The following is a 24,172-nucleotide window of genomic DNA, read 5'->3' as shown; positions in this document are numbered from 1 at the left end:
CGAGCGGACGCTCGATAGAAATTCCTATTTTGATAGCGGAACATACTCCTGTAAACTTATTAGGTAGGGACGCCCTGTGCAGGTTGGGGCTACAAATTCAGTGTTCACCTGATGGAATAATCATAGATAACATAGGGATCAAAACTCAGATGTCACTTCACCAGGCACCACTGGCTAATGTGTACTGGATTGGGAACATAGAAAGCGCTGTTAGAGAAGTCACTGTTAAATGGGGTTCCTACATTGAAGCACAATTACCACGGGCCAGATTACCAACATTAGCCTACCACTGCACGCTGAAATATGATCCTTATCAGGAGCGCATTTTTGAGCAGTTGTGGTTGGATACTGTAAACGGTAAGCCAGCTCACACTAAGTCTCAATACTTTGTCATTGGCAGACAGGGTGCAGCTATGGAAGTATCAGATGCTGAAGGTTCGACCTTGATAACTGACTGGTTTGATGTACCCGGATCAGTCCCCCATGTCACTCTGTTGATAAACGATGGGTTCAAAGCCAAAGATCTGGGCCCGATGATGAAGCGGGCAACGCAAGTTGCATGGGTTAAAACAGACAATCCTCTAATCTTTCGCTCTCCTGAAAATGATCTCATTAAAATCCTTTGTTTTGCAGATATTGTTGGAGAGCCTCAGGAAGTTGAAGTTGGTACAGGTCAGCAAGTGCAGATGGGGAAAGCGGCAGACAGGCAGGAACAGTTACGGGAAGGGATGGAGCGGATAGTTCCAGAACAGTTGTGGTCTCAACATGACACAGATGTAGGACTTGTTAAGTCAGCTAGCCCTGTATTTATTAAAGTAAAGCCAGGGGCTAAGCCAGTATGGAAAAGGCAGTATCACATGAAACCAGATGCGGTGGCAGGTATTGAGCCCACCATTGAGGGTCTAGCAGAGGCAGACGTGCTCGAGGAAACAGTTAGCGATTGTAACACACCTTTGTTCCCTGTTCTAAAAGCAGATAAGCAGAAGTGGAGACTGGTTCATGATCTACGGCCCATTAATGACATAGTGGAAGACTGCTTAGCTGAGGTCCTGAACCCCCACACACTACTAACCAACATCCCTCCGGAGGCTAAGTTTTTCAGCGTTATAGATTTATGTGGCGCCTTCTTCAGCGTTCCTTTGGCAGTAGAGTGTAGACATTTGTTTGCTTTCACCTATGGTGGTAGGCAATATAGATATACGAGACTGCCACAAGGGTTTAAACACTCCCCACACATTTTCAATCAGGTCCTCAAAGCAGACTTAGAGGAGCTTGTCCTGGAGGGAACACTACTTCAGTATGTCGATGACCTACTGATATGTGCTCCCACCTTGGAACAATGCCATGCAGATTCCATAAAGGTGTTGCAAAGATTAGCTGAGGGGGGTCACAAAGTGTCACGAAAGAAGCTCCAATATTGTCAGACAGAAGTTGAATATCTGGGAAGAACCATCGCTCACCAGACAAAAGCCATCTCCCCAACTCAGTTAGAAGGACTGAGTAGTGCACCACTTCCCCAAACAGTGAGTCAAATGATGACATTCTTAGGAATGACAGGGTTCAGTTCTGATTGGATAGAGGACTATGCCCTTAAGGTTTCTCCTCTCAGGGGGCTTCTGAAAGAGGTGGGACAGCAGCAGCTCAGTGCCAAGTTGCACTGGAACTGTGATGCTTTGGCAGCTTTTGAAACCATTAAACAGGATATGCAGTCTGCTCCCGCTCTAGGAACACCTGACTACACGAAACCATTCTTGTTGTATGTTGCCAACAGGGCCGAGGGATACGCTTCAGCAGTATTAATGCAGGACACGTGTAGTGGCAGGAGGAAACAACCCATAGCGTATTACAGCACGAAACTTGACTCAGTAGCACAAGGGTATCCACCCTGCTATCAAGGTCTTGCAGCGGTTCAATATGCATATGACAAAGCATCCACCATCACCATGGGCTACCCAGTAATTATTCACACCCATCATAAAGTAACGGAGCTGATAGAGCATGGAAAGTTTGTATTGACTAATGCTAGACTTCTTGACTACTTGCCTTTGTTGACTTACCCTGACATCACCATTAAGAAATGCACCACTGTAAATCCAGCAGAAAGAATTCCCCTGGAATTTGAGGGAGAGCCTCATGACTGTGTGGCCGAGTCATTAACCTTTACCAGACTTCGACCCGACCTTCTCTCACTCCCCATTCCGGGGGCAGAGGAAGAGTTATTTGTGGATGGTTCCTGTTACAGAGACATAGACGGCAATCACGCAGGATTTGCTGTGGTCAGGATGGACTCTCAGGGTCAATTTCACACGATCGTAAGTCAAACCTGTCCGCAACCGTGTTCTGCTCAACTAGCTGAACTCAAAGCGTTGACAGCTGCATGCAGAGAAGGGGAGGGTAAAGTAGCTAACATTTACACAGACTCTGCTTATGCACACGGGGTATGCCATCTATTTGGGGCTGTGTGGAAGCAAAGGGGCTTTAAGAAAACTGATGGCTCACCGATTCTGCATCATGAGCACATCCAAGATCTGATGGGTTCGCTGTTGCTCCCACGCCAGGTAGCTATCATTAAATGTCAGGCACATAGGAAAGGCAACAACTACATAATTCAGGGTAATAACGCTGTTGATGAGGCCGCTAAACTAGCATCTAAGTGTCATTCAGCTATCCTAGCTCCCTTGATATTGGTTGAGGCAGCACCTGTCATGTCTGATGTGATTCGCATGCAAGAAATGGCCAATGTGTATGAGAAACAGTTGTGGCTACAGAGGGGTGCTACCACTGATGCTGCAGGCTTGTGGCGGACCCATACGGGTCTCTTAGTGGCACCCACAGCTCTCCTTAGAATTTTGATCAATAATGCGCATGGTTTTGACCATTGCGCAAGGGGGGAGATAATGAGGATGCTTACCCGCCAGGGGTTTTGGTCACCATACATGCAGGCAACGGTAGATGTGGCCCTCGCAGAGTGTGCAGTATGTACAAAAAATAATATAAGGAAGGGAATGGTGACGCCATTGGGTCACATTCCTACACCTGAAGGACCGTTTAGACATTTAGTCATGGACTATGTGGATATGATCAGACCAATCTATGGAAAACGGTACATGCTGGTGGTAATTGACAGGTTCAGCAGATGGATAGAAGCAACTCCCTCGAAGGACCAGGGAGCAGGAACGGTAATAAAGTTCCTGACAAGGGAGGTGATGCCCAGATTTGGTATACCAACAGAAATCAGTTCTGACAATGGGTCAGCTTTTATTCAGAGAACATTGAAACAGGTGATTCAACATCTTAACATCAAGCAGAGGCTAGGTTGTGTCTACCACCCCCAGTCCCAGGGAATGGTAGAAAGAGCAAATGGCACTCTGAAGGCCAAGATCAGTAAAATTTGTGCCAGTACAGGTTTGAATTGGGTTGATGCTCTACCAATAGCACTAATGAGTTGTCGCATGGAAGCTAACAGAACCACGCATCTAACACCGCATGAAATGCTTACGGGTCGACCCATGCCAGTGCCTGTGCTTCGAGGCCCCCATGAAGGGCCTCCGCTGGAGCAGTTGGAACTGGAATTCAGAGAATATATCAGACAACTAACTACTATACATGAGCTCATTCACAAACAGGAAAAGGCGCGGGTCCCGGAGCCCGAGGACGATCAGCCAAGGGCGGTGGTTCCAGGAGACCAGGTCTACATCAAGGTCTGCAGGAGGAGGTGGAACGAGCCAAGGAGAGAAGGCCCCTACAGAGTGACCCAGGCCACGACGACAGCAGTACGCGTAGAGGGCAGCGACACCTGGTATCACCTCAACCACTGCACCAAGGTTCCACAAGGAGTGGGACAACATGAGGAGGATGAGAATGCTGATCTTCCAGGCGGGAGTGAAAGCCAAGAGGGGGAAGGCGTGGCACCCTCAGCACCAGAGGAACTGGTACCTCAGCCGGAGAAGTCTGAGCCCAGCAGGGAGAAACCAGACGTGGGAGTGGAGAATGCTCATGCTCAGTCTGCTGTTGACAGCTCTGGGGCTATGGTCTGTGTTACAGATTCCAGGGGAGAATGTACAAACCACAACGGAGCAGATCCTGCAATTGGTGCCACCACAGAAGAGACCTAAGGGGGGCCACGCCCGCCCGACACCAGTAGGAGACAACACCTTACTGCTGGTCTCACCGACTTTGACTAACAAAATTTCATTTATTTCTGACTCTAGTAGCCCCGACACAGACCTTGACAGGAGGAATGAGGTATGTACAGCAGCATTGTTAGCGGGGATATTGCCCCACCGTCTGGTAATTGCAGACGTAGAAATCACAGTCTACATTAACAAACTGTACAACATAATAACGAACACCAGTTGTCTCTTCAACTAACCATTGCTAGATTCCCAGACGGCACCAAAAGCTACCCGATAGCGTGGTGGAAGTGAGACCACCTCAGGGCTTGAATCCATATTCTTATGGATAACACCGAATAAGAATACGGAATGGATTAATTACATTTATTACAATCAGCAAAGGTTCATTAATTATACCGATGCAGCCCTGACTGCCCTAGGTGAGCAGTTGCGTGCTACGAGTAAAATGGCATGGCAGAATAGGCAGGCTTTAGATTGGATCCTAGCAGAAAGGGGCGGAGTCTGTATTATGTTTGGGGAACAGTGTTGTACTTTTATTCCTAACAATACGGCACCAGATGGCACTTTCACTCAGGCCATGGTTAAGCTAAAACGATTGAGACAGGAAGTTAAAGATAATGCAGGTAGAGACGCTCATGCTTGGGATTGGTTAGAAAATTCTTTCGGCAGATGGGGAGCTATCCTCACTAAAGCAGGAATAGTTATGGTGATAGTGTTGGTTTTACTCGCATTAGGCTCATGCTGTGTCGTCCCTCTCCTCAAAATATACCTGACCCGGACTGTGAACACTCAAATGCTGCTGCAGGGAACTCACGACTCAGATTCAGACTCAAACAGTCCATTGGTCAACCCTCGTGCTGGACATCCTGAACAGTATGTTAACGTAAATGGAGCACCTTGTGACATGAGCGGTGAACCATTGTACGAGCAGCCAACTGACCCCGTCGCAAGGCGGCACTGTCCTTCTTCTTCTCTTGCAGGAATGAAGGGACTACCAAACCTGAATATTTCCGTGATGGAGGCCTTCGTGAACCAGTTGTATGAAGAAATGGGAGAGGTCTATGTTGACGTGGATAAAGTGAACAAGAGCAACTCCTCTGATCCTCCGGGGAGCCATGCCCTTTATGACAAGACATCACGCAGACACTATCCATGCCCATATAGAATGGACAGTTGCCAGTACTGCAGCAAAGAATGCCCTGCTAAGGAAGGACACTATCATCATCCTGAGCCCTACAACTGTGCTCTTTGCCAAAGAGGGGACTGTCCCCTGTGTGCCGGAAAGGACTGTGCACCGTTGGATATTGATCTTTTAATGGGATTGACCCCTAATAAGGTCGATGTTGGGACCGCGGACTAAAGAGTATTAAGGGAGACGCAAACCTTTATATATTTTCCATCTGTTTGTATTTCTCCTGTAATTTTTATTTGTATGATACTGTCTGTTCTCTGTTATCATCTCAGGTCATTCTACCTCATGTGATACGGAATATTTGATCTATCTTGTTTCAACAATTATTCATATATAATCCTAGGCTAGTTCATATATTTGCTTTGCTTATCTTTATACTCAATTGAAACACCACATTTTGCTAAGGCTAACAAAGAAACCTGCACACGCTTACACACACCCATATCCCATAGATTGGAAAGGTTGGTGAGTCTTTTACTTCCACTCAGTCAAATGGAGGGGAAGAGGTTTGGCTCCCAGCTTCTGGGGCCGACAGGCGACAAGGAGTTAGGTGATAAAATGTTTGAGTTGATTTCAACTCCCACATGGATACTGAGATACTCCTCCTCATCTGACGGTCTTAGGCCCAAATTTAAGTGGCTTAATGAAGCCACTAAGGGGGGATATGTGAGAGAATTTCTATCTATTCGCTTATAATCCCACGAATTATGAATATATCATTATGCATGTTTAAGTTTAAGTTTATGAATATATCATTATACATGTTTAAGTTTAAGTTTATGAATATATCATTATACATGTTTAAGTTTAAGTTTATGAATATATCATTATACATGTTTAAGTTCAAGCTTCTAATACACTGCTGCCTAAGAAAGGTTACCAATGTAAAGCCCAGACATACCGGCAGCAACCTCCCACGTGACATATTCCACCCACCCACGCAGTTGAACAGTGAGCCGGGCCCTTACCATGAGGTGTGCACATGTGTACATGTTGACCCAGGGGTCGCCACAGGAAGACTCCCTAAAAGGATAAGTTCTGTACATGTCCGGCACACGGACAGTTGCGAACCTGAAAATTTACGACGGTTGTGAGTTCATTGGAGGGGCGACCCAAAAATGAACCATAAGTTTGTCAAGAGTAAGCACATCTTAATTAAAGAACATACAGAGAACAAGGAAGAGGGCCCCACCTCAGGGGACTCCTAAAAGATGGTCAGATGGCGTTCTGGGTAGAAGTTTTTGTATAAAAGCCACGGTCCTGAGCTCAGTAAGGAGGGGGTGTATCTGCAGAAGGACCTGGCTTTAATGTCTGTCATTCTTGTATGATCTTTCATTAAAGTCGATTGGATTCACAAGTTTCTGAGTTGAAGTGCTCTTTGTTTTATTCGTTGTGGACTTGGGTTTTCCACGACATAATTGGCGAGCCAGCCAGGAGTTGGACAGAGACAGAGGTGCCTGACTGAACTGCCTGGGAGGAATTGGACTGAGTTACACAAACGGTGGCCACAACAAAGGTAAGCAATTTTGCTTTTAGTTAAAATGTTTGTGTAATTCAGATCTCATGACTCTATGGTGGGACATCTAGCACTGGTCTTCCCAAATTTAATGAACCTTGAAAGAATACAGTTTTGTTAAAGGCACATGGAACTTTTGGATCCAATTCATCACATGTTATAACATTGTAAATAAGTCGTTATTAGATAAAATTCCTGGGGCGGACTAGAGGTCCGGCAGGTGCAGTTAAGGACGGGCGGGAGAGAAGGACCGGCGGCTGTTATTAGATAGAACGCCTGGGGCGGACGAAAGGGCCGGCAGGTGTTGGGAATGAGTGCCTGTCCCGGAGAGACAGCACAGGTTAAAAACCTGCGGGTTGGTGCGCACAGAGTACTTTGGTAAGGTAGCTGGGGTGACGACTGGTTGGCGTGTGTGTGATCAGCTCACGGCTTGACACAGTAGCCTCAGCGACAGCCTGCGAGGGTCTGTGGAAAAGGCACTGCCTGGTAAGGTGGCCTGTGGGAGTGGGTGCTGACAGCAACTGGCAGGGGTAAGACAAACCCGCGGTTGGGTGCCTAAGTGTGTAAGAGATACGGTCTGGCAGGATCATTCCCCCATCGGGAGAGTGACAGAAACCCTGTAGACACGTGCGGGTACGAATGAGATACACGGAGCTGGTTAAAGTGGTTAACTAGGTCTGTGAGAGTGTATGAAAAAGATTAGGGTTTTGTGTGTTAAGTAATCTATATATGCGTTGTGTTAATATATGTTTGTGAAAAGGCCTGTGTAGATGTATGTGAGAGATTGGGAGTGATAAAGACAGATTTCTGTATGAAAAAGTGTGAAACAAATATGACGAATGTATGTATGAGAGATGAGCGTCTGAAAGGGTACCCGAGTGTGTGAGTGTGGAGATCTTTAAAAAGATCAGTGTGCCCGAAGTGTGAGAAGGAAAGAGAAGTTGTGCGCTTAGAGGTGTAAAAGCCAAGAGTGGCTGAATACTTGCGGAGAGAGTGCTGTTATAAGGAGCAATTGGCGAATTTGCTGTAATTTTTGAGTAATTGGCTGTGTAATTCAGAAATTGTTTTGTGACTACTATTGGTGAATAGCGAAATGAATGAGGGGGTCACTACCTCTAGGATATTCATGAAACGTAAATTTTGCAGTGATATAAACCACAAAATATTTACAGGACCCGCCGACACTTCTGTACATTTATTCCTGGCCCAGATATTTGAATACTGTGTGGTTGAGAAGTTTCACACAAACACGAGACAATTGTTAGAAAGTCACGATTACTCTGAATCAATCGGAGTACAGGTAATTTGGATCACATCGGGAGGAACTAGACTCTGGTCCAGTCAACCAGATTTAGACGAGCCCATTATTAGACAAATATACAGTCCAACTGAAGAAGTGTGGTTCTAAAAGTAAAACGGGTAGTGATACATTTATTCAGGAGTTTATTTGTGAACTGTCATCAAGCACGGTCAGGTCCGTGTCTTAGGGACATTAGCATCCGCTGGCAGTTTCACGGATCAACGGGTACTTACTCCCGTACTGTTAGCACAACCCAGGTCAGGGAGTCGAAAGCAGCTGCACCCAGAAGAGGAGCGAGTAAGGGAAAAACTTGGCAATCTGCCTAGAAAAGTTAAATACTCCGGGGAAGACATCTGGGAGCACGCTGACGATAAATTCTGAACAGCCTGAAACTTAGACAGGACAAAGGTCCGAGAAAGCAGTAGAATTAGACAAGAATAGTAACAAAATTCAACCATCTAATCTAAAATATGGCGATTACACCCGTACAACTATTAGCTAAACGGTTCCCGTTATGTGAGGGACAAATTAAAGCAGTATCTAAAACACTAGAAAAGCGAACTAAAAAGTTGATGACTAAGTGGCCCAAAGACGGAACCTTTGATGTGGCCCTGTGTGAACAAATGGAAAGTTTGATTACATATTATAAGGTTAACGATCAGAGCGACAAACGCAAACTTAAACGTGAAAAGGAACAGGAGGTTATGAAAATGTTTCTGGAAATAGGAAGGGGTCATTTAGCCAGTTTGGCTCAGGCCCGGCGTATGTTACAGAAAGACGAGGAAGAGACAGCAAGAAAAGTTAAATGGGTTGATGAGCCCCCACCCTATAAGGGTGCACAATGCCCTTTGGTGTCAGGGGTAGTGACAATTAAGGGGGATGTTGAGATGGAAAGGGACAGGCCTCTGGCGTCTTCCTCCTTCACTTTAGGGAAGAGCAGGCGGCCTAAGGGAAAGCCTCCCATTCAAGTGGAAAACAAGGCCAAAAGTTGTGAACGCAGACTTGACGAACTAGTAGAGCAACTCAGGGAGTCACAATGGGAGGAGTCAGATCCACAGGGTGACTCAGACAGTCAGGCAGAAGAGGAACAGGGGCAGTATGAGGGAGAATATGGGGGGGCTGCAGCTGCTCCCAGCCCTTACGGTAGGGAGCCAGAGGGTAGACTAAGAAGCACACACTCATTGAGGACACCCAGACAATACACCAACATGGCACCTATCTTAGTCAAAGGGCATCAACATCATTATGTACCATGGCCAACTCAGGACATGGAGGGGCTAGTTGTGAAATTGCCTAATCTCCATAATGGGGCGGGAAAATGGATTAGAACACTAGAAGAATTGACTACGGGCAAAATACTGGCAGCGGGGGACATTAAGGCTTTGTTGGTCAGAGTGCTGGGTACGACCAAAGCGGAGGCGGTGCTCAAAGAGGGTGGCATGGCATGGACAATCGGGAGTGTTGTCGGAGATGGACGATCCTTTGATCCCTACAGACATTTATTGTGGAAGGCCCTGAGGGACGAGTTCCCTGCTGTGGTGGACACTGATGTTTTGAGAGGGGCTCCATTGGGAGACACAGACAGTCCTGCTGAATACCTACAGAAGCAGGCAGATAAGTGGAGAATGGAAACTGAGCATGACCCAGAAACTGACAAACTTGTGTCTCATATGTTCAGGAAAGCATTGGTGGAAGCTATGCCGACTCCCATAAGAACCAAGCTGGAGGATGCTGTGGGGCTGACCACTTCCAAGACTCACAAAGAGTTCAGAGACCATTTCGTTCATGCTGTTGACAGATACAGACAAAATGAAAAGAAATTGGCTGAACAGGGGAAAGACATTCAGAGAAAACTCACCCAATTACAGCTTGATGACCTGACAAAAAGGAAAAAGTCCCAGGCCCCGGTTACTACAGAGACCCCACCTGAGGAATACGCAATGGCGCCTGTCCTCCAGGGAGGTCAACACCCAGCACAACAGCCACAGGCTATGTATGTACCTCCCCAAAACCCAGTAGCAAATGTGTACTCACAGCCCCCAAAACAATACCAGAATAGAGGAGGGTATCAACCTCAGAATAACGGAAGATATCCACCTCAGAATTTGAGTGGGCCAGGAGCCCCGAGGGGAGCCTGTTGGGGATGTAACCAGGAGGGGCATATTAGACGATTCTGTCCACAGAATCCATGGGAAGCCACTGCATTTAACCCGGCCGCTAGCGGTCAAGGTTGGCAGGGGGGCAACCAGGCCCCAAGGATGTGGCAGCAACAGTCAGGCCCACCCAACCGAGGTCCCGTAAATCCTTATGCAGGACCGAACCAGCGATACTGAGGAGGCCCAGAGAGTCCTACGGGGGAGGGTCAGCTTGTAGTATTAACATCACAGGCTGACGAGGAACCGATGCTGCAGGTTCATATTAATGATAGAGACACACCAATGATGGTAGACACTGGAGCTACTTACACTTGTATAAGTCCAAATTATGCCTCTCATCTCCCCAGGTCAGGAAAATATGCTAAGACAATAGGATTCTCGGGACAAGCGCAGCTTATACCCATGACAACCCCAGTCAAACTAGCCACGAGCGGACGCTCGATAGAAATTCCTATTTTGATAGCGGAACATACTCCTGTAAACTTATTAGGTAGGGACGCCCTGTGCAGGTTGGGGCTACAAATTCAGTGTTCACCTGATGGAATAATCATAGATAACATAGGGATCAAAACTCAGATGTCACTTCACCAGGCACCACTGGCTAATGTGTACTGGATTGGGAACATAGAAAGCGCTGTTAGAGAAGTCACTGTTAAATGGGGTTCCTACATTGAAGCACAATTACCACGGGCCAGATTACCAACATTAGCCTACCACTGCACGCTGAAATATGATCCTTATCAGGAGCGCATTTTTGAGCAGTTGTGGTTGGATACTGTAAACGGTAAGCCAGCTCACACTAAGTCTCAATACTTTGTCATTGGCAGACAGGGTGCAGCTATGGAAGTATCAGATGCTGAAGGTTCGACCTTGATAACTGACTGGTTTGATGTACCCGGATCAGTCCCCCATGTCACTCTGTTGATAAACGATGGGTTCAAAGCCAAAGATCTGGGCCCGATGATGAAGCGGGCAACGCAAGTTGCATGGGTTAAAACAGACAATCCTCTAATCTTTCGCTCTCCTGAAAATGATCTCATTAAAATCCTTTGTTTTGCAGATATTGTTGGAGAGCCTCAGGAAGTTGAAGTTGGTACAGGTCAGCAAGTGCAGATGGGGAAAGCGGCAGACAGGCAGGAACAGTTACGGGAAGGGATGGAGCGGATAGTTCCAGAACAGTTGTGGTCTCAACATGACACAGATGTAGGACTTGTTAAGTCAGCTAGCCCTGTATTTATTAAAGTAAAGCCAGGGGCTAAGCCAGTATGGAAAAGGCAGTATCACATGAAACCAGATGCGGTGGCAGGTATTGAGCCCACCATTGAGGGTCTAGCAGAGGCAGACGTGCTCGAGGAAACAGTTAGCGATTGTAACACACCTTTGTTCCCTGTTCTAAAAGCAGATAAGCAGAAGTGGAGACTGGTTCATGATCTACGGCCCATTAATGACATAGTGGAAGACTGCTTAGCTGAGGTCCTGAACCCCCACACACTACTAACCAACATCCCTCCGGAGGCTAAGTTTTTCAGCGTTATAGATTTATGTGGCGCCTTCTTCAGCGTTCCTTTGGCAGTAGAGTGTAGACATTTGTTTGCTTTCACCTATGGTGGTAGGCAATATAGATATACGAGACTGCCACAAGGGTTTAAACACTCCCCACACATTTTCAATCAGGTCCTCAAAGCAGACTTAGAGGAGCTTGTCCTGGAGGGAACACTACTTCAGTATGTCGATGACCTACTGATATGTGCTCCCACCTTGGAACAATGCCATGCAGATTCCATAAAGGTGTTGCAAAGATTAGCTGAGGGGGGTCACAAAGTGTCACGAAAGAAGCTCCAATATTGTCAGACAGAAGTTGAATATCTGGGAAGAACCATCGCTCACCAGACAAAAGCCATCTCCCCAACTCAGTTAGAAGGACTGAGTAGTGCACCACTTCCCCAAACAGTGAGTCAAATGATGACATTCTTAGGAATGACAGGGTTCAGTTCTGATTGGATAGAGGACTATGCCCTTAAGGTTTCTCCTCTCAGGGGGCTTCTGAAAGAGGTGGGACAGCAGCAGCTCAGTGCCAAGTTGCACTGGAACTGTGATGCTTTGGCAGCTTTTGAAACCATTAAACAGGATATGCAGTCTGCTCCCGCTCTAGGAACACCTGACTACACGAAACCATTCTTGTTGTATGTTGCCAACAGGGCCGAGGGATACGCTTCAGCAGTATTAATGCAGGACACGTGTAGTGGCAGGAGGAAACAACCCATAGCGTATTACAGCACGAAACTTGACTCAGTAGCACAAGGGTATCCACCCTGCTATCAAGGTCTTGCAGCGGTTCAATATGCATATGACAAAGCATCCACCATCACCATGGGCTACCCAGTAATTATTCACACCCATCATAAAGTAACGGAGCTGATAGAGCATGGAAAGTTTGTATTGACTAATGCTAGACTTCTTGACTACTTGCCTTTGTTGACTTACCCTGACATCACCATTAAGAAATGCACCACTGTAAATCCAGCAGAAAGAATTCCCCTGGAATTTGAGGGAGAGCCTCATGACTGTGTGGCCGAGTCATTAACCTTTACCAGACTTCGACCCGACCTTCTCTCACTCCCCATTCCGGGGGCAGAGGAAGAGTTATTTGTGGATGGTTCCTGTTACAGAGACATAGACGGCAATCACGCAGGATTTGCTGTGGTCAGGATGGACTCTCAGGGTCAATTTCACACGATCGTAAGTCAAACCTGTCCGCAACCGTGTTCTGCTCAACTAGCTGAACTCAAAGCGTTGACAGCTGCATGCAGAGAAGGGGAGGGTAAAGTAGCTAACATTTACACAGACTCTGCTTATGCACACGGGGTATGCCATCTATTTGGGGCTGTGTGGAAGCAAAGGGGCTTTAAGAAAACTGATGGCTCACCGATTCTGCATCATGAGCACATCCAAGATCTGATGGGTTCGCTGTTGCTCCCACGCCAGGTAGCTATCATTAAATGTCAGGCACATAGGAAAGGCAACAACTACATAATTCAGGGTAATAACGCTGTTGATGAGGCCGCTAAACTAGCATCTAAGTGTCATTCAGCTATCCTAGCTCCCTTGATATTGGTTGAGGCAGCACCTGTCATGTCTGATGTGATTCGCATGCAAGAAATGGCCAATGTGTATGAGAAACAGTTGTGGCTACAGAGGGGTGCTACCACTGATGCTGCAGGCTTGTGGCGGACCCATACGGGTCTCTTAGTGGCACCCACAGCTCTCCTTAGAATTTTGATCAATAATGCGCATGGTTTTGACCATTGCGCAAGGGGGGAGATAATGAGGATGCTTACCCGCCAGGGGTTTTGGTCACCATACATGCAGGCAACGGTAGATGTGGCCCTCGCAGAGTGTGCAGTATGTACAAAAAATAATATAAGGAAGGGAATGGTGACGCCATTGGGTCACATTCCTACACCTGAAGGACCGTTTAGACATTTAGTCATGGACTATGTGGATATGATCAGACCAATCTATGGAAAACGGTACATGCTGGTGGTAATTGACAGGTTCAGCAGATGGATAGAAGCAACTCCCTCGAAGGACCAGGGAGCAGGAACGGTAATAAAGTTCCTGACAAGGGAGGTGATGCCCAGATTTGGTATACCAACAGAAATCAGTTCTGACAATGGGTCAGCTTTTATTCAGAGAACATTGAAACAGGTGATTCAACATCTTAACATCAAGCAGAGGCTAGGTTGTGTCTACCACCCCCAGTCCCAGGGAATGGTAGAAAGAGCAAATGGCACTCTGAAGGCCAAGATCAGTAAAATTTGTGCCAGTACAGGTTTGAATTGGGTTGATGCTCTACCAATAGCACTAATGAGTTGTCGCATGGAAGCTAACAGAACCACGCATCTAACACCGCATGAAATGCTTACGGGTCGACCCATGCCAGTGCCTGTGCTTCGAGGCCCCCATGAAGGGCCTCCGCTGGAGCAGTTGGAACTGGAATTCAGAGAATATATCAGACAACTAACTACTATACATGAGCTCATTCACAAACAGGAAAAGGCGCGGGTCCCGGAGCCCGAGGACGATCAGCCAAGGGCGGTGGTTCCAGGAGACCAGGTCTACATCAAGGTCTGCAGGAGGAGGTGGAACGAGCCAAGGAGAGAAGGCCCCTACAGAGTGACCCAGGCCACGACGACAGCAGTACGCGTAGAGGGCAGCGACACCTGGTATCACCTCAACCACTGCACCAAGGTTCCACAAGGAGTGGGACAACATGAGGAGGATGAGAATGCTGATCTTCCAGGCGGGAGTGAAAGCCAAGAGGGGGAAGGCGTGGCACCCTCAGCACCAGAGGAACTGGTACCTCAGCCGGAGAAGTCTGAGCCCAGCAGGGAGAAACCAGACGTGGGAGTGGAGAATGCTCATGCTCAGTCTGCTGTTGACAGCTCTGGGGCTATGGTCTGTGTTACAGATTCCAGGGGAGAATGTACAAACCACAACGGAGCAGATCCTGCAATTGGTGCCACCACAGAAGAGACCTAAGGGGGGCCACGCCCGCCCGACACCAGTAGGAGACAACACCTTACTGCTGGTCTCACCGACTTTGACTAACAAAATTTCATTTATTTCTGACTCTAGTAGCCCCGACACAGACCTTGACAGGAGGAATGAGGTATGTACAGCAGCATTGTTAGCGGGGATATTGCCCCACCGTCTGGTAATTGCAGACGTAGAAATCACAGTCTACATTAACAAACTGTACAACATAATAACGAACACCAGTTGTCTCTTCAACTAACCATTGCTAGATTCCCAGACGGCACCAAAAGCTACCCGATAGCGTGGTGGAAGTGAGACCACCTCAGGGCTTGAATCCATATTCTTATGGATAACACCGAATAAGAATACGGAATGGATTAATTACATTTATTACAATCAGCAAAGGTTCATTAATTATACCGATGCAGCCCTGACTGCCCTAGGTGAGCAGTTGCGTGCTACGAGTAAAATGGCATGGCAGAATAGGCAGGCTTTAGATTGGATCCTAGCAGAAAGGGGCGGAGTCTGTATTATGTTTGGGGAACAGTGTTGTACTTTTATTCCTAACAATACGGCACCAGATGGCACTTTCACTCAGGCCATGGTTAAGCTAAAACGATTGAGACAGGAAGTTAAAGATAATGCAGGTAGAGACGCTCATGCTTGGGATTGGTTAGAAAATTCTTTCGGCAGATGGGGAGCTATCCTCACTAAAGCAGGAATAGTTATGGTGATAGTGTTGGTTTTACTCGCATTAGGCTCATGCTGTGTCGTCCCTCTCCTCAAAATATACCTGACCCGGACTGTGAACACTCAAATGCTGCTGCAGGGAACTCACGACTCAGATTCAGACTCAAACAGTCCATTGGTCAACCCTCGTGCTGGACATCCTGAACAGTATGTTAACGTAAATGGAGCACCTTGTGACATGAGCGGTGAACCATTGTACGAGCAGCCAACTGACCCCGTCGCAAGGCGGCACTGTCCTTCTTCTTCTCTTGCAGGCATGAAGGGACTACCAAACCTGAATATTTCCGTGATGGAGGCCTTCGTGAACCAGTTGTATGAAGAAATGGGAGAGGTCTATGTTGACGTGGATAAAGTGAACAAGAGCAACTCCTCTGATCCTCCGGGGAGCCATGCCCTTTATGACAAGACATCACGCAGACACTATCCATGCCCATATAGAATGGACAGTTGCCAGTACTGCAGCAAAGAATGCCCTGCTAAGGAAGGACACTATCATCATCCTGAGCCCTACAACTGTGCTCTTTGCCAAAGAGGGGACTGTCCCCTGTGTGCCGGAAAGGACTGTGCACCGTTGGATATTGATCTTTTAATGGGATTGACCCCTAATAAGGTCGATGTTGGGACCGCGGACTAAAGAGTATTAAGGGAGACGCAAACCTTTATATATTTTCCATCTGTTTGTATTTCTCCTGTAATTTTTATTTGTATGATACTGTCTGTTCTCTGTTATCATCTCAGGTCATTCTACCTCATGTGATACGGAATATTTGATCTATCTTGTTTCAACAATTATTCATATATAATCCTAGGCTAGTTCATATATTTGCTTTGCTTATCTTTATACTCAATTGAAACACCACATTTTGCTAAGGCTAACAAAGAAACCTGCACACGCTTACACACACCCATATCCCATAGATTGGAAAGGTTGGTGAGTCTTTTACTTCCACTCAGTCAAATGGAGGGGAAGAGGTTTGGCTCCCAGCTTCTGGGGCCGACAGGCGACAAGGAGTTAGGTGATAAAATGTTTGAGTTGATTTCAACTCCCACATGGATACTGAGATACTCCTCCTCATCTGACGGTCTTAGGCCCAAATTTAAGTGGCTTAATGAAGCCACTAAGGGGGGATATGTGAGAGAATTTCTATCTATTCGCTTATAATCCCACGAATTATGAATATATCATTATGCATGTTTAAGTTTAAGTTTATGAATATATCATTATACATGTTTAAGTTTAAGTTTATGAATATATCATTATACATGTTTAAGTTTAAGTTTATGAATATATCATTATACATGTTTAAGTTCAAGCTTCTAATACACTGCTGCCTAAGAAAGGTTACCAATGTAAAGCCCAGACATACCGGCAGCAACCTCCCACGTGACATATTCCACCCACCCACGCAGTTGAACAGTGAGCCGGGCCCTTACCATGAGGTGTGCACATGTGTACATGTTGACCCAGGGGTCGCCACAGGAAGACTCCCTAAAAGGATAAGTTCTGTACATGTCCGGCACACGGACAGTTGCGAACCTGAAAATTTACGACGGTTGTGAGTTCATTGGAGGGGCGACCCAAAAATGAACCATAAGTTTGTCAAGAGTAAGCACATCTTAATTAAAGAACATACAGAGAACAAGGAAGAGGGCCCCACCTCAGGGGACTCCTAAAAGATGGTCAGATGGCGTTCTGGGTAGAAGTTTTTGTATAAAAGCCACGGTCCTGAGCTCAGTAAGGAGGGGGTGTATCTGCAGAAGGACCTGGCTTTAATGTCTGTCATTCTTGTATGATCTTTCATTAAAGTCGATTGGATTCACAAGTTTCTGAGTTGAAGTGCTCTTTGTTTTATTCGTTGTGGACTTGGGTTTTCCACGACACTCCAGGGCAGCAGAGGGCGCTGGCTGATGCGGCTCCAGGGCAGCTGGGCGCGCTGGCTGATGCAGCTCCAGGGCTGCAGGGGGCGCTGGCTGATGCGGCTCCAGGGCAGCAGGGAGCGTAGTCAGGCCAAATTCCCCATGTAGGAGCCTGAGGAACGCCTCTGAGGAACCTCAAGGGAGGTCCCCTCACTCCCATAGTTCTCCTGCCCACTCGAGTGCCTGGTCGGTGAGCAGGGAGAGTATAAATGGCTCCAAGTCGGTGGCGTTGAAGGTCTTGCAGCCCCGCTCATACTGGCTTACTTGCTCCAGAAATGGTAGAAACCGCCCGGGTGTGCCGTCGTACCTGTCGGGCACGGGGGTGTCCACTACGAGGAATGGAGCAGGGATTGGGGCAGCAGCAGGCCTCGGAACAGGAGCAGGGACTGGGGCAGGCCGCGGAGCTGAAACAGGGACTGGGGCAGGTCGCGGAGCTGGAACAGGGACTGGGTCAGGTCGCGGAGCTTGAGCAGGGCTGGGGCAGGCCCGGAGCTTGAGCAAGGGCGGTGGAAGGCTGCGAAGCTTGAGCAAGGGCGGCGAAAGGACATGGAACTGGAACAGGTGCGGTGGAAGGCTGCAGAGTGGGTAGCGGGGTGCGCCTAATGGCCAGCCTACAGCCTGGCCAGCCCGCTCGGATTCGGGGAGGCTGAGGAACAGACTGGGATGAGCCCAGGGCAGTTTGTTGCCGGCTTTGGCGTTGCCTTGGTTGACGCGGGCCAGGGCTCGGTAGTGGCCACTGAGGGGACCAGCGGTCTAAGGGGTGACGGTAGGGGTCCTCCTCCTCGGAGTCTAAATCAGGCCATCCGAGGAGTTCCCCTACCATCCACTTCTGCTGCCTCCTTTGGGTTGGGTTGGTCATTCTGTCACGTTTTAGAAGGGAGACGGAGGCAGGCGCAAAAAGTTGAAGCATTTCCCTTTTTTAATGAACAAAAACAAAGAAAACAAAGAAAACAAAACGGCGTGCCGGGCACTGCAGAATACTCAGGGTTTTGGGAGTTCAGGAGTTCAGGAGCACACAAACATAACAGGCACACAAGCACAATGACCACAAGCGACAGGGAGAAAATGGCCGAACTAAATACACAGACAAACGATCAACATGTTTAAAGGAGTAAGAAACGGAGTGTTGGAGCCATAATAAGTATTGTGACGGTAATTTTATTGATCAGAACTCTTTTAGAAGGAAGTACAGAGACGAAATACTCTTGGCACAAATTAACAGTTCATTTATCAAATCATTTGCAAATGAGAGAGACGCTTCAACCGCTTACACACACATAATCGTCTGAGGAGTCTCTGACTCAAAACATGCACAATCCGTATTTATTACATAGAAAAAGGGGTGTGGTAAGATGCTGCCCAGTTGTCTCATGTCAATAAAACACCTTTGTTCTATCACACAAGTCAAATGCTATCTTCCCCCACCTTATCCTTACTGCCCCCTGTTGTGTATCTTCCCCTATCCTGTCCTAAAACCCATTGATCTGTATCCACCCCCATCCTGCTGGAGCTTCATGTTGACCTTAGCACCTCATACTTCCTTTCTCACAGCACAATCAACATTCCCTTTCTCATCTAAACAGTTGCTCAGTCGTTTAATCAGTTAGAATACATTATTAAAGAAATTTCCACAACAGTATATTGGTGTTTATTCATTTCATTGAGACATGGAAAAGAGAACACATTGCACAATTAAATGTTGGACCATTGGACAGTATTTCAAATGTGTCACACAAATCAAGAAAGTCAAGAGCCTCTGCCTCTTCCTCAGTCTCCTCAGAGTTTAAGAAAGCCAAGGCGGAAAAGACGGCTCTGCTGGCTTGTGCTGCTGCACTAAAAGACAAACAAGCACATAACTGGAAGAAGTAAGGCTGAGAACTAAACTACAGCAAATGGAGCTGGAGGTGGACATAGCAGCATCAACCGCCAAATTAAATGTCCTTCAAAACGAAGAAGAGTATTTGGATGGCAGATCCCAAGGAGATGCTATGAATGAATATTATAATGATCATAAACCAGGCATGGAAGCTATGGCTACTGAAGAGGGATTTATGTAAAGTTTAAATAACGTGAGCACGTGTTCTTTGTGCTGTTTGCTCGAAAGGAGAAATCACCAGTCACCCTGCATATTTTTTATGTTATTTTTTATTTGTATTTATTTTTCTTCTCCCCACCCTACCCCTTGTCATCATCTCACTTTACATTGGCCTCTCATGGCTGGCTATATGTTCACATGTCAGACTACACATTTCAAGTGATAGGTAATGACAGCTCAAGTTAACCCCGGTCAGACTAGCTCTATCCAATGCGTCTCTGAATAACACGGTGAAAAGACAGAAAATATTGTCTTTTATACAGGAAACTCATCTAAAAAATGACTGTCAATTATCTTAAACGAAGCTGGGTGGGACAGCTGTTTCACTCACGGTTTAATGCTAAAGCCAGTGGGACAGCAATCCTTATACACAAACATTTTGCATTTCAGGCAGAGGAGGTGATCGCTGATAGTAATGGGAGATTTATTATTGTAACTGGGCAGTTATTCTCCCTCCCTGTCATTCTTGTCAATATTTATGCCCCAAATGTTTATGATCACATTTTTTTTAAGAGACTATTCTCTTCTATACCTGACCATAATACATAGAAACCTGATAATAGGAGGTGACTTTACTTGCGTACTCAACACTACATTGGATAGCTCCTCCAGTCTCTTTGTAAATCTGTCAAAATGGTCAATGAATTCTGTACACAGGCTGGTCTTTCAGACATTTTCATGCCCCAGTCCATGCTCCAGCTCCGCGGCCTGCCCCAGTCCCTGCTCCAGCTCTGCTACCTGCCCCAGCCCCTGCTCCTGTTCCGCGGCCTGTTGCCGTCCCGCTCCCTGCTCCCTCACTCGTAGTGGACACCCCAATGCCCGATAGGTACAATGGCTCCCCCGAACGGTTTCTCCCCTTTTTAGAGCAGGTCTTTCAGTACCTTCAGGGCAGCAAGACCTGTCTCGCAGCCGGCTTTGAGCCCTTGGTACTCTCCCTGCTCACCAATCGGGCACTCGAGTGGGCAGGAGAGCTATGGGAAAGAGGGGACCTCACTTGTGTGTCCGCCGAAGTGTTCCTCGGGCTCCTAAAAGAAGAATTTGGCCTGAAAGCGCCCCCTGCTGCCCTGGAAAGGCAGCCAGCGCCCCCTGCTGCCCAGTGCCTGCCAGCTCCCCCTGCTGCCCAGTGTCCCCCAGCTCCCCCTGCTGCCCAGTGTCCGCCAGCTCCCCCTGCTGCCCAGTGCCTGCCAGCTCCCCCTGCTGCCCAGTGTCCCCCAGCTCCCCCTGCTGCCCAGTGTCCGCCAGCTCCCCCTGCTGCCCAGTGTCCGCCAGCGCCCCATGCTGCCCAGTGTCCGCCAGCTCCCCCTGCTGCCCAGTGTCCGCCAGCTCCCCCTGCTGCCCAGTGTCCGCCAGCTCCCCCTGCTGCCCAGTGTCCCCCAGCTCCCCCTGCTGCCCAGTGTCCCCCAGCTCCCCCTGCTGCCCAGTGTCCGCCCCAGGAGGATTGGTGGCCCGAGCCGCCCCAGGAGGATTGCTCGCCCGAGCCCACCTCATCCAGCGGCGCCCTCTCCTGCCCAGGTACCGCCACCACCTCATCCAGCGGCGCCCTCTTCTGCCCAGATACCGCGGCTCCCTCTCCTGCCTAGGTACAGCGGCGCCCTCTCCTGCCTAGGTGTCGCCGCCTCGTCCCGCGGCGCCCTCTCCTGCCCAGGTGTCGCCGCCTTGTCCCGCGGCGCCCAGGTACCGCCACCACCTCATCCAGCGGCGCCCTCTTCTGCCCAGATACCGCGGCGCCCTCTCCTGCCTAGGTACAGCGGCGCCCTCTCCTGCCTAGGTGTCGCCGCCTCGTCCCGCGGCGCCCTCTCCTGCCTAGGTGTCGCCGCCTCGTCCCGCGGCGCCCTCTCCTGCCCAGGTGTCGCCGCCTCGTCCCGCGGCGCCCTCTCCTGCCCAGGTGTCGCCGCCTCGTCCCTCGGCGCCCTCTCCTGCCCAGGTGTCGCCGCCTCGTCCCGCGGCGCCCCCTCTCCTGACCTGGAGCCGCCGCCTCGTCCCGCGGCGCCCTCTCTTGACCTAGAGCCGCTGCCTCTCCCTGCGGCGCCCTCGGCGGTCCCGGCCTCAGCGGCGCCCTCGGCGGTCCCGGCCTCAGCGGCGCCCTCGGCGGTCCCGGCCTCAGCGGCGCCCTCGCCGGTCCCGGCCTCAGCGGCGCCCTCGCCGGTCCCGGCCTCAGCGGCGCCCTCGCCGGTCCCAGTTCCTCCGCCAGCGCCTGCCCCTCCGCCGGCTCTCCTGGCTCCTGCCCCTCCGCCGGCTCTCCTGGCTCCTGCCCCTCCGCCGGCTCTCCTGGCTCCTGCCCCTCAGCCGGCTCTCCTGGCTCCTGCCCCTCAGCCGGCGCTCCTGCCCCTCAGCCGGCACTCCTGGCTCCTGCCCCTCAGCCGGCGCTCCTGGCTCCTGCCCCTCAGCCGGCTCCTGACCCTCCGCCGAGTCCTGGACCTTCGCCGGCTCCCCCAGCTGCCGGTCCTCCCCCGGTCTCTCCGGCTCCTGAAACTCCCCTGGTCTCTCCGACTCCCCCTGGTCCCGACCCGCCTCCGACTCCCCCTGGTCCCGACCCGCCTCCGACTCCCCCTGGGCCCGACCCGCCTCCGACTCTCCCTGGTCCCGACTCTCCATGCTCCCGCCTCCGGCTCTCCCTGCTCCCGCCTCCGGCTCTCCCTGCTCCCGCCTCCGGCTCTCCCTGCTCCCGACCCCGGCCCTCCCTGCTCCCGACCCGCCTCTGACTCTCCCTGCTCCCGACTCTCCCTGCTCCCGACTCTCCCTGCTCCCGACACTCCCTGGTCCCGACGCTCCCTGCTCCCGACCCGCCGCCGGCTGTCCCGGCTATGGCTCCTGGTTCCTTGGGGCCGCCGCGTCGGTGCTCTACTAGGGGGCTCCCTTATGTTCCGGTCCCTGGTCCCCATCCTGGGGCCGAGCCTCCGCCTTGGTGCCCTGCCCGTCCCCCCCCTTTGGGTGTTTGGGCGCGTCCGGGTGTCCGCGCCTTTGGGAGTGGGTACTGTAATGGTCCCTTCCTGAATGGACCATTCCACTTCGTGTTTTCTGTGTGTCCTTGTCTTGTCCTTGTAATATGACTCACTCACCACAGACAAGGCTACATATCTACTCACAAGGGCCCGATATAATACTTATGAATCAGGTGACAAGGCCGGCAAACTTTTAGCCCAACAAGTCCGTCAAACTGCCTCTTCTCACCTTATACCTAAGGTTTATAATACCAATAATGAAATTGTGACCGATCACCTGGAGATTCATAGCGCCTTTAAACAATATTACAGTTACCTCTATACCTCTGAATGTGATGAAAACTTTCCCCAAATAAGCAGCTTCTTTAACAACCTTGCATTTCCCTCGATCCAATCTGAATACAGTTCTTCATTAGGAGGAGATATTTCTTCTGCTGAGATCTTAGATGCAATTAAATCCCTAAAAAGCAATACAACGCCCGGACAGGTTGGCTTCACCTCCGACTTTTATAAAAAATTTGCACCTGAACTTTCTCCACTGCTTCAAGCCATGTTCAATTAATCATTGTCATCTAGACAGCTTCCACCAACTCTACGCCAAGCTACCATAACACTAATTCCAAAAAAAGGTAAAGATCCCCTCCAATGTGCTTCATATCGTCCCATCTCCTTATTAAATGGTGATTATAAGATTCTGTCTAAAATTTTATCTGGCCGATTGGAGAGGGTCTTACCTCGGATAATATCTACTGATCAAATTGGTTTCATTTTAAACAGACATTCTATCTCGAACTTAAGAAGACTCCTGAACATTGTGTATTCCCCTTCAGCATCTGTTCCTGAAATGGTGATCTCACTCGATGCTGAAAAAGCATTTGACCGAGTTGATTGGCGCAATCTTTTCTCGGTGCTGAAACAATTCGGATTTGACAATGCGTTTACATCTTGGGTTCAACTTCTGTATGCTCAACCCCTGGCTGCGGTGGTTACCAATGGACAGCAGTCCGAATACTTTTCCCTTGGTAGAGGTACCCGTCAGGGCTGCCCCCTATCCCCTCGCCTCTTCGCTATAGCCATAGAGCCCTGAGACAATCTGCAGAGTTTTCAGGCATAGTGCGAGGTGGGCTTACGCATAAATTATCTCTTTATGCCGATGACTTACTCCTGTATACATCTAACCCTATGATCTCTGTTCCTCATATTGTTAATATTTTAAATCAGTTTGGGAAACTATCTGGTTACAAAATTAATCTCCAGAAAAGTGAGATGTTTCCTATCAATCAGGCTGCAACCCAAATTCCCCCAACTACTTTTCCATTCAAAATAGTTAAAAAAGGATTTAAATATCTTGGGGTGGAGATCATGCCCACCTTTTCATCACTGTTTGTTAAAAACTTTGGTGCTCTTTTTGATAAATGTAAACAAGATATGATGAGATGGTCGAATCTACCACTATCCGTAATTGGTCGCGTTAACCTCATTAAAATGATTGTATTACCAAAATGTCTTTATTTTTTCCAAAACATTCCCATTTTAATAAGGAAAAAGTTTTTCAAAACCTTGGACCAGAGCATAACATCATTAATTTGGAATGGTAAATCACACAGGATCAAAAGGCAGTTTCTTGAG

The 24,172-nt window shown here is 48.8% G+C and overlaps 2 protein-coding genes across 2 annotated transcripts; both read left to right on the top strand.

Annotated features, from left to right (window-relative positions):
* Positions 1 to 1,194: 1,194 nt before the first annotated feature.
* Positions 1,195 to 4,115, top strand: LOC117593884. Its single transcript, XM_034290432.1, has 2 exons — positions 1,195 to 2,814; positions 3,517 to 4,115. Exons 1-2 carry the CDS (start codon positions 1,533 to 1,535, stop codon positions 4,113 to 4,115), a joined length of 1,881 nt encoding a protein of 626 aa, XP_034146323.1. The 5' UTR covers positions 1,195 to 1,532.
* A 5,826-nt stretch (positions 4,116 to 9,941) lies between these two features.
* On the top strand, positions 9,942 to 17,614 carry LOC117593883. The gene is made up of 3 exons (XM_034290431.1): positions 9,942 to 13,541; positions 14,244 to 14,758; positions 17,477 to 17,614. The coding sequence occupies exons 1-3, from the start codon at positions 10,547 to 10,549 to the stop codon at positions 17,612 to 17,614; spliced, it is 3,648 nt and encodes a 1,215-aa protein (XP_034146322.1). The 5' UTR covers positions 9,942 to 10,546.
* Positions 17,615 to 24,172: the final 6,558 nt, after the last annotated feature.

This window comes from Esox lucius, chromosome 24, assembly GCF_011004845.1.
Source record: "Esox lucius isolate fEsoLuc1 chromosome 24, fEsoLuc1.pri, whole genome shotgun sequence".
NCBI lineage: Eukaryota > Metazoa > Chordata > Actinopteri > Esociformes > Esocidae > Esox > Esox lucius.
Note: the sequence above shows the minus strand (reverse complement) of the source record. Positions and strands in the feature narration are given on the sequence as shown.